Genomic DNA, 9,784 nt, shown 5'->3' with positions numbered 1-9,784 from the left:
TGCCCCCCCCTCAGTGGAGGTTTTTCAAAGGGGCGCAGAAATACAAAGAGTGCAAAAACACGCCTCTAATTACTAATTTTGGCGCCCCTTTTTTCTTTTACACCTTAGATATGGCAGTTTTCGGCCAAAAAGAGAGAAAACCCCCAAAAATTTTCGTGCTCGCTTCGCTTGCGTTATTTTTAACAATTTTTTTACTTTTCATAGGGACCGCCAAAATCAAAATCTTCTAAAAATGCCTTCCCAGGTTTAGTCGACCCACCACGCTACTGTTCATAAACCTGCAACTGTTTCTTAAGTTCCTTAAGTAGTATTTTACCATTCAAAAACTTTTCTTATCCACATTTTGAACTGTTGCCAAAATTTGATAATGGATAGCTAGGTTACCCAGTAGAGCTTCTCAGCACTCAATCGAATAACCTTGAAGAAAAAAAAACTTTCTGCTTTTTAAATCGTTATTTAATGTTCGCAATAGATTTTTATTCGTTGCAATTTATTATTTGGTACAAACAAATTCGACGAATTAATTTTTCCGGTTGACACCCCTCTTTCGTCCTTTAGCTACAAAAACAACATGCTAAAAATCCCTACAAAGTGTATATTTAATTTAGATGAATCTCACATATTCACCAAAAAAAGTCGAGTTTACTTAAAAGTTTCCTGACATTAAAATGTTTTGCGTCCAGTATTTTTTCTGCCAACAGCAGCTTGATTGAAAGTGACTCGATGTTTGTCATTCTTACGAACCAGGATGCTTTTGGTCGTAGTGGAAGATGAAAAGAAATCATTGGACTTCATCATGTCTTTGACTCGTTTCGTACACCCCCTTCGACACCTATGTACGCTGTTAAGACACACCAGCTGCCCTGGGATACGGTAAACTATAGAAAGACATTGATCGTATAGACTTTCACAGTATTGGCGACATGTCGGACCAGCTCGTTTGGAAGCTACCACTAGAGTTGGATCTGTGCGTTGCTTCTTTTTTAATGATTGTACGAATTGTGGTGAATTTGCATTCTTTGATTTAACTGTGGATAACTGTTGGATTAATGGTTGTTTCTCATCATCTAGAAGAATTTGTTGTGTATCTCCAATTTGTAACCTTTGATCAGGTTTTCGGAATCTTTGTAAATCCTGTAGTGTTAGTTGCTGCTGTTGTTGTTGTTGTTGTTGCTGTTGTTGTTTTTGTTGAGAGTTTTGTTGTTTGAATAATCCTGTGAAGCGACTTTTGAAGAAAGTTGAAGATGGTGCTTGTTGGGATGACATTGCAATACAACAAAGGAAGGAAAGAAGACCTGTCCGAGAAATAAATGCATAGTAAAAATCAGAATAAATTAAACGGAACAGACCTTTGCATTGGGCCCCTGAGAGGAGATGATTTAAGAAGTGAGATAACTTTTGAAAGAAGAAGTGCACCCCGGGACTAAAATAATGATGGTTGACAGTTATTTTTTTTAACTCCACCACTGTTTGGTTTTCATATTCATATACTGCTAGGTTGCTGGCATCGACTAACAAATTCGTGCTTTTATATTATATTCGGCTTTTCAGAGGTCTACGATTCAGACACTGTACTGCCAACAGGGCTAAATTATGTGCTTACTATCCCCCTACATCTACTTTGAATGTTGTTGTAACAAGATTTAGGTTTGTTATGTCTCTTGTGGTTAAGAGCGAGGTTCATTTCTGTATGTAAGCCTTTGACCAAAAATAAATTCTGAAAAATTGTGTAAATAATAAAAACAACACACGAGTGAAAAGACTTACTGTAAATGACTAGCATGTTTTGATACCAAAAGTTTTCGATGTTTGTAATGACCGTTTAATTTTCTGACTCTTCAAGCTCACCAATTTAAATTGAAGAATTCTTGAAAATTATGCCCTTTTTATTTTAGAACGGCCCCCAAAGCATGAACAATGAAAAAAAGTAGAGATATTGTCTATTGTAATAAGGTAACAAAAACTGATTTTGTCATAATACACCAGAAGGAAAGGTTTTTTAGATAAGAAAATACGCTTCTATGTATGTCGGCTTATCAGCTAGTTCTATTTCCATTTGAATAATGCGTAGGCTCTCTCTTTCTTCGTCTCGACTTTTTTCAGTGGAACCAAAGTTTCCCACGTTCCGGCAAATGGAAATGTCGCGCATTTTAATGCTTTCGATATAAACAACCCTGTCTTACAGCCCCCGGTGGAACTTCTTCCCACAGTGGGAATGAAAATTTGTTTAGAAATTTCGGTGGGGGTAGAAATCCTATTGTTTTCTGCTAAGATGTCCAGCGGGGGATGGTTTTGGAGTGATTTCTATTGAATTTTAAATGGGGGATGAAATCAGAGTCCATTTTCCAATGAGGCTGAAAATGTAGGGTATTTTTAAAAGTGAGGAAGAAACTTTGACCAAATTTTCCAGTGGGGCTTGCGGGTCTGTGACACAAGGGTGTATGTAAGCTAGAGCATATCAGGAGAGTATCTTGACAATGTTATGAAACACTCAATTTTCGATATACAAATTTTCTTTTTCTAAAATGACAGATATTACATATCTTCACTATATATATGGTAAAATCCTGGATTAGCTACATTGATATGATCCTTTGAAAAAGGATTTTTTAATACAGCTTCATTATGAGTAACAGTCTGGCTCACTGAATGTATCTGTCATCGGCTTTTAACAAAACTTTTTCACGGAGAAAAGTAAATGGTGTCTTTGGGTATCTTGAATGTGATTGTAACCATATTTACTCAATTATAAACCCTAATATTATTCTAATAAAAAAATTGCTTAAAATAAATCGAAAAATAAAATGAAAAAGGGCAACATCAACTGCTGCTTCCTTTACCGATATAAGGCTTTTATTTTTCACTTTTCTCTCCTGGCAATGTGGTGTCAGCCATCTTGACAGGATTGTCAACCACTAAATTGAAGATGAAACGCTCTTTCAGAGGATAAAAGGATCAATCAACGCAATAGAATCTTTTGTAGGAATTTTATTATTTCATAAGAACGAAAACCAGTAGTGTGGTGGTAGGGAAGGGTAGTCCGGGGTCCACTTGAAGCTTTTTTATAGACTGGATTGCGCGATTAAGTGGCCCGGTATATGGTAATATGCTTTTGCTTAGGCGGATTGTAAAACAGTCCTCCAGATTTTAGTTGTTTTTGGAAGGTAAAAAACAGTATGAAGCAATGTTTTTATTTCAGAATAAGGGATTGCAAATCTGTATTGATGTTTCTTTCTTTTTGATTATATCTTTCAACTCCAAATAGTTTTATTGTTATTTGGATTTTTAACATTTTCTCTCAAAGTAGCAACCTCGTCAAACGTTCCTAGTCTACTTCACTGGACTCAGCGTCATAAAAAATTATCAAAAAGCAAAGCTGAGCCAAAAGTAAACTCTGTTCTAGTCTATATAGAATCTGGAAAAAAAACATAAACATACTATTTTTAGAGGATCTCTTGTATATTTCAGCTATTGCTGTAAATTTTCATACCCCAGCCCAGTAAAGCTCGATATTTCGCAAAAGTCATTTTATGCTTCAGGTGATTATGAACGAGGGGTAAATCACTTGAAAAAAGGTGTACGATACTTTTTGACTTTTTGAATTTTAATTTGACTTTTTGACTTATTTTTGACTTTTTATTGACTTTTTCAAACTTTCATTTGGACTTTTTCCCGACAAAAACGCCCACCGCCTTCGGGGGCCTAAGATTTCCCGCCCAAATCTGTCCAAAAACGCCAACCGCCCATAAATTTTGCCCTACCCATCCGCCCATTCAAGAAAATTTTTGACTTTTTTAAGATTTTTTTTTGACTTTTATTTGACTTTTTGACTTTTTTCTAAGAATTTTTGACTTTTTCTTTGACTTTTTGACTTTTTCTGTGACTTTTTTGACTTTTTTTGACTTTTTTGACTTTTTTTTTGACTTTTTGTAGAGGTGTACGGTAATTTTTTGAGTGATTTACCCCTCGATTATGAAAATGTTAACTTTTAGGTTAATTTCGATCCTAAGCTAAGAATAACGCAAGAATAGTGGACCCCGGGCTATACTCTATATGGTAATATTCTTATCATATTCTTAGGACACCCCTGTCTCTGTGACCCAGTGGAATCCACCCCACTCGTCACCCCAGTGAAAAATATTCCCAAAAATGGCCCATTTTTTCAATTTTTGGAATTTCGTAGCTGAAAATGACCCCATTGAAAATAAGGAAGAATCCAAACATACTCCAACTCAAAATGTTCTGATTTTGAAGTACCCCAGTAGAATTTTCACATCGAAAGGTTCACCCCACTAGAATCTCCCCTTCTCTCATGGAATCCATGACTTGAAAGTGAAATACACAAAAATAACTTGAAGCTACTGTCTTTAGTAGATAGCAAGTTATGATCGAAAAATATGGTCGGAAATATTTCATGTGTATGAAATCTTCACAAAAAAGCGGTCGAATAAAATAAAAGTACGTCAGTAACAAAAATGATGACCTTAAGGTTAGTTATCTAATATTGAATAAAATGTTAAAAGTTCCAAAATTTGAGAAAAAGGGGACTGATTTTACTCAAATACGATAACAGTCCAAAATCAAAAATTTTCTTCCATCGGCGCAAACCATGGTGTTGCGCCTCTTGCAATCACTATATTTTTTAGGGTTAGGTAGGTTCATTATGTCTCCTTTACTTTCAGAGGTCCTTCCGTAGATGCTCCACTTTTACTTTATATCTATACAACATTATTTAGTCAACCTACACAGTTTTCCAAATAGCAGTTAAAAATATATTCCCTGTCTAGCCTCATAACATCTCCATGATGGTTTAAAAATGGCTTCAGGCTATAGTTTTCAATTTGAAACAGGCAGTGCAGCATTTTTTTAGAAGTAGTGTGTTCTATCTAAGGAGACAACTTCTCCTGAACTTTTTTTTCAAACAATGTGTTCTTATTTCTAGGAGCCCTAAACCTTATCATTTGTATACTTAAAATTATCATCATTTTATGGTAGGATGTGTTCTGATATCTAGGAGAACATTTTTGGCAGCATTGACTTCCAAAACCCTTAATTATTGCTTAGAAAGATGTGTGCTGAAAGTTTTCCAATTTTCTAGGGTTTAAGGAAACAAGAACACGTCAACCTTTTAGTAATACCTCTGTCTCCTTATTCCAGAACACACCAGAACAAATCAATTTTTTCATAATACGAAATTTCAGAACACATCAAGATTTCTACCTTTAACAAGTGCGAAGAACACATCCTAAAAATCGCTTCATCAACTGCTTTCGAAAAATAGCACTATTAGTTACTCTACATCAAAGAATTGCCAATAAATTTCTCTTACCCCAGTGAAAATCAAGAAAAAATTGGTCAGATTTTAGAAAATATCTTGCACCCTAGTGAATTTCAGTTTTTTCACATCCTACCCCACTGGGTGCTTGACATCCACTGGGGCATAGAGACAGGGGTGTCTTAGGTCTCTTAGCATATAGCTTGTTGATGGATCAAGCTAGGTTAGATTTCTAAGCAAAATAAAGATATTGCGCGAGAAATTTATATTTTACGTTTTCAATTATTAGTCCCAGCTCATCCTGAGCAAGTGCTGAGCACTGTTGAGCACTGTTGTATATTAACCAATGAAAACCGAACAACTTAAGCACCGTTCGATTTTTGTTGAGCATTTTGATTTTTAGAGCACACTTTCAGTATGATAATTTGCGTGCTATTGTTGGTTTACTACCCAAACAAATGCTTTAGAGATCGATAGAGTTTCTCTCTGGTTAGATGAAAAACTAGCGGAGAAATATATACAAGGAAAAGGAAAAAAAGAAACAATTACAGTATGGAGTTTCGTCTATTTTCTCTTCTTTGTCTTTGCATTTATTCCATAAATGGATTACCACAATTCGGTTTCCCGTTTTCAAAATTTACCGATTTCGCTTTACCAGAAATACCATCTTTTGGTTCAGATGATTTTGCATTACCAGAAGCTGGTCTTAGAATGGCTTTACCTAGTGTAGATGGAGCTAAGGTCAATAAAACCACAAGTAAAAAGAAGCTGAAAGGTAAGAATTTTTACAACTTTAAGATTATGTATTGGAATGTCAAACAGTCTTTTGGTTCGATTTTTGTGATTTGGGTCACATTGATGATTTGTTGATGATAAATGAGATACTTATTTGAAAAATTGATTTGCTGAAACTAAGGGCGATTGAGTCTGGAACAGAAACGAGGTTCCTGGACAGTCATTCAATTTTTCAAAGAGATTTCCCACACAAAGAAATCCACTTCTCCTGTCATCCCACAATAGTTGAAAATGAAGACGAGTTAAAAGACTAGCCCACTATATTGTCACTTTGACACTTTGAGTTCCTTGCATACCGCGTGCACACTTCCATGTCAACTGGTAACCAAAACTTCAGAATGCCGTAAGAACAATATGTGGGAGTGATTTTCCAAAACATTGAAATGAGCTTTTAATTAAATTTAAACAAATGTAATAGTGACAATTTTATTTTGTCTCTTGACGTCATTATTACTGACAGACAGCACGAAAAGTCGATACGCTTTAATAGACAGGCTTTAATAAGGAGTTTTACGCTCAAAAAACAACAGAAAATATAACGTAGCCGAAGTTTGTGCTTCAAAGAAAATCGAAGAGGTGAAGGCAACTATAATATACTACAACAAATTATTTTTTAGATGGTACCGTTGTCAAGACAACTAACATCAACGGCCCAAATTTCATGGTTCACGAAGAGAGCGCATTCAAATCATCCAAAGGAGGTCTTTCATCAAACACCGCTGGAAAAGAAGGAAAATTCCCAAACATTGGATCATTGCTTTTAGGTGGTGTTCCAATGCTTGGAAACTTAATGAGACCGGACTCCAAGATGACGAAGAAAGAGGTAAAAGTAACTAAATGATCCATGACTGAACACTGATGACTTGATAATAAAAATGCTCCCTGGAAATGCTAATTTTTGGACAGGGCTTTCTCTAACTGACTTTTCCTTTAAAATATAGGTTTTTGTAATTTCAGCTTTTTAGTTTTATATCACCTGATAAGAAGGTTGGACCGATTAAGGTTTTTTTAAGAATAAAACTTGGATTAATAGAAATTGAGGTTTTAATTGAACCCCGGCAAAAATGGTTAACGCATGTGCGAGCGATAAGATGGTCCTTTTTTCACATCCTCGAAAATCCCTCCAAGTGGTACAAAAATCATCCCATCAAAAAGTAATTGAGTCTCTTTAAGGACTGACTTTCGAACTTTGGCTTGGATATACCCGCCATCATCTCGCAAACCCCCTCCCCCCGGGATTGACCTATAAAACTGAAAATACAATTAAAGTCTTTTTCTTTTCAGTGTAAATCAAGCTGTAAATCTAGTGAATTTTGTGATGAGGACATTGGGAAATGTGTACCACGCCTTGGTGAAGGTTTTGAATGCATGGCAAATAAGAACTGTGAAAAAGATTTGAAGTGTGTTTGGGGAATCTGCAATAAAGCCAATAATGGAGAGTCAGGTACAATTTAATTATAGTACCTTGGGGTTATCTACTCTTCGTTGTTTAAAATATGGTCTTAACACCAACACTCGGAAATCACAGTTTGTTTTCCCTCTGAGCCTCAAAGCGCAATTCGCAGCAATTAGATCACTATTTAAATTCTCTCAGTAAATATCTAACATCAATCAATAATATTTGACATTCTTTTCAGGGACATTGTGTAATACAGCCAAAGATTGTGAAGCCGATATGAATTGTATCAATCTCGGTAATCTCTTATCAGAAGACAAATTCTGTACGCCAAAAATGAACGAAGGTGCCGTATGTGGAGGAATAATCAATACTGCTTCGGGAAATGATGAGAAAATCAATCCGTGCGCTAGAGGACTCAAGTGTGCTCTAGTTGGGTAAGAAGAGAAAATCTAGCTTTTCAAATAGTCAAAAATGCAGATATCGCAAATGTTATCTTCAGGAATTAATAGTTCGAAAAATGATTATTTTCTTTTTCTACTTTGGAGCAAAATTAAAATTTTCAGCTGATTAATAACATTTAAGAAAAGCTACCTCGAACCTGTAGCCTCTTTTTGGTGGAAAACTTACTTTACTTTTATGAATTTTTTCATTCCTCCTACATTCTAGATCAAGTGAGAACAAGTTATGCGTTCGTGAATCATACAAAGAAGCGAAAAGTATTTACGAAGAGGTGAAGAAAGCGGAGAAGGAAGAGAAGGATTTGGAAAACAAAGAAAAGGGGAATGAAGATGAAGAAGACGAAAATGATGATACTGAGAGCGGAGATGATGACGAGGATGATGAGAGTATACCGGTCATAACGAAAGAAGGTCAAGAATTGCCTAAAGGAAAGAAGGCTAAGGACAAGAAAAATGACAAGAGCCAACAGACCGTCAAAAATAAGAATAAAACTGGAAAGAAGGAAAAGAAAAAACAGCAACAACAGAAAGACAATAAATTGAAGTTCGTAGCTTGATTCTAATATTGATTTTTATTAAATGAAATTTGTTGAATCGAAATATTTTTTGCAAGTTGTAAATTATGAAGTAAAAATAAAAACAGATTGTATTTTTTAAGTGAAAAATAAAAATATGCTCTTTCCTTTCATCGTATCGGAAATGAGAAAAGAAACCGGAGGAAAACATTTAGCACCTTCTTGAGCACAGAGATATTGCTAGCATGAAGAAATCGCTCTCAGTTTATGAACCACGCCTTTGATGGCCATACGATGCTTGCATCACATCATTTTCTGAATTCACTTTTTAGCATTTCATATCCTTTATTCTATTTAGATCTTTCGCTTTACGGACTGTATGAAACTTTGATTTTCTCACTTTCTTTGTAATTCAATCATACTTTGACCCATGACTTCCAATTTGAACCTGTTCTAAGTCATATAAGCAAGAAAAAGAGAAATATTGATTTGTACCGCATCTAGGACGACAAAACGTTGGAAAGAAATTTCCGAGGAGAATGATATAAAAGAATAAAGATTTCTTATTTTCTATTCGTTGAACCGAAAATAACCTAATTTATTTACTAATCCTTCAGAAAGTCACAGGGCTTAAAAAGTCTTGGCATCTGCAGAAAAACCGAAAGAAAAACTGAGAAAACACCAACATATTTAATGAGACAGGCTTAGCCACTTTTATTTAGCTTAGTAATAGATCGTTTCAAGGCTGTAGACTAAAAGCATGAGAACGAATCAGGGTCTAGTAAATTATAGCCCTAAATTTCTAGAAATAAATAACAAATTTTTTAAATCTTCTGAAATATATATATCAGATATATCTGTTTTTCACTCCTACTGATTTCCAACGCCCGTGCTTCATGATGAGCCGGTCCGAAACTCCAAGGTTGGCTGCTGCTGAAGCACCACCTCATCGTAAACTGTGCACCCCATATTCCTTCTCATTCAAACCAATTTTTCTTATTACCGTTTTTATGTCATCTCTCACCGAACTGTACGATATTGGCGAGTCTCCAGGACGAAGCTTTTCAACTGATTTGCATTTTGTAACTCCTCTAAAAATAAAGTTTTCAGAATGATTTTCTATTTTTGCCACTCTAAAATATTTTTTCTAACTGGACATAAATGAGAGTTTAATCTTGCAATATACACCCAATGACCTTCCCTGTAGATGTCTGTTTTACTACTTTCAATGAAAATGGTAGCATGATCGTGAAAAATTTTTATATCCGATCTTCGTAGATTTTGACATTCGCTAAAACGGAGGAAGGCTGCGAAAGAAAGCAAACAAATCGTTAAAGTCCTA

General features: G+C 35.3%; 2 protein-coding genes across 2 annotated transcripts; one reads left to right on the top strand and one right to left on the bottom strand.

Annotated features, from left to right (window-relative positions):
* Positions 1 to 581: 581 nt before the first annotated feature.
* LOC136818181 (ras guanine nucleotide exchange factor P-like) lies at positions 582 to 1,846 on the bottom strand. Its single transcript, XM_067074538.1, has 2 exons — positions 1,768 to 1,846; positions 582 to 1,295 (listed from the first exon to the last, which is right to left on the bottom strand). Exons 1-2 carry the CDS (start codon positions 1,781 to 1,783, stop codon positions 664 to 666), a joined length of 648 nt encoding a protein of 215 aa, XP_066930639.1. The 5' UTR covers positions 1,784 to 1,846; the 3' UTR covers positions 582 to 663.
* Positions 1,847 to 5,717: 3,871 nt separating this feature from the next.
* On the top strand, positions 5,718 to 8,650 carry LOC136818187 (uncharacterized). Its single transcript, XM_067074545.1, has 5 exons — positions 5,718 to 6,050; positions 6,688 to 6,893; positions 7,355 to 7,514; positions 7,708 to 7,903; positions 8,136 to 8,650. The coding sequence occupies exons 1-5, from the start codon at positions 5,828 to 5,830 to the stop codon at positions 8,482 to 8,484; spliced, it is 1,134 nt and encodes a 377-aa protein (XP_066930646.1). The 5' UTR covers positions 5,718 to 5,827; the 3' UTR covers positions 8,485 to 8,650.
* Positions 8,651 to 9,784: the final 1,134 nt, after the last annotated feature.

Source organism: Clytia hemisphaerica, unplaced genomic scaffold (assembly GCF_902728285.1).
Source record: "Clytia hemisphaerica strain Z4C2 unplaced genomic scaffold, Clytia hemisphaerica genome assembly, whole genome shotgun sequence".
Lineage (NCBI taxonomy): Eukaryota > Metazoa > Cnidaria > Hydrozoa > Leptothecata > Clytiidae > Clytia > Clytia hemisphaerica.
The sequence above is the reverse complement of the archived record's forward strand: the minus strand, read 5'-3'. Positions and strand labels throughout refer to the sequence as shown.

What these genes read in the sequence shown, in the direction of transcription:
- LOC136818187 (XM_067074545.1), top strand. Translation starts at nt 5,828, where the DNA reads ATGGAGTTTCGTCTATTTTCTCTTCTTTGTCTTTGCATTTATTCCATA. An exon ending in AAGTAAAAAGAAGCTGAAAG is followed by an intron (nt 6,051 to 6,687) that starts GTAAGAATTTTT and finishes ATTATTTTTTAG; the next exon opens with ATGGTACCGTTGTCAAGACA. An exon ending in CCAAGATGACGAAGAAAGAG is followed by an intron (nt 6,894 to 7,354) that starts GTAAAAGTAACT and finishes TTTTCTTTTCAG; the next exon opens with TGTAAATCAAGCTGTAAATC.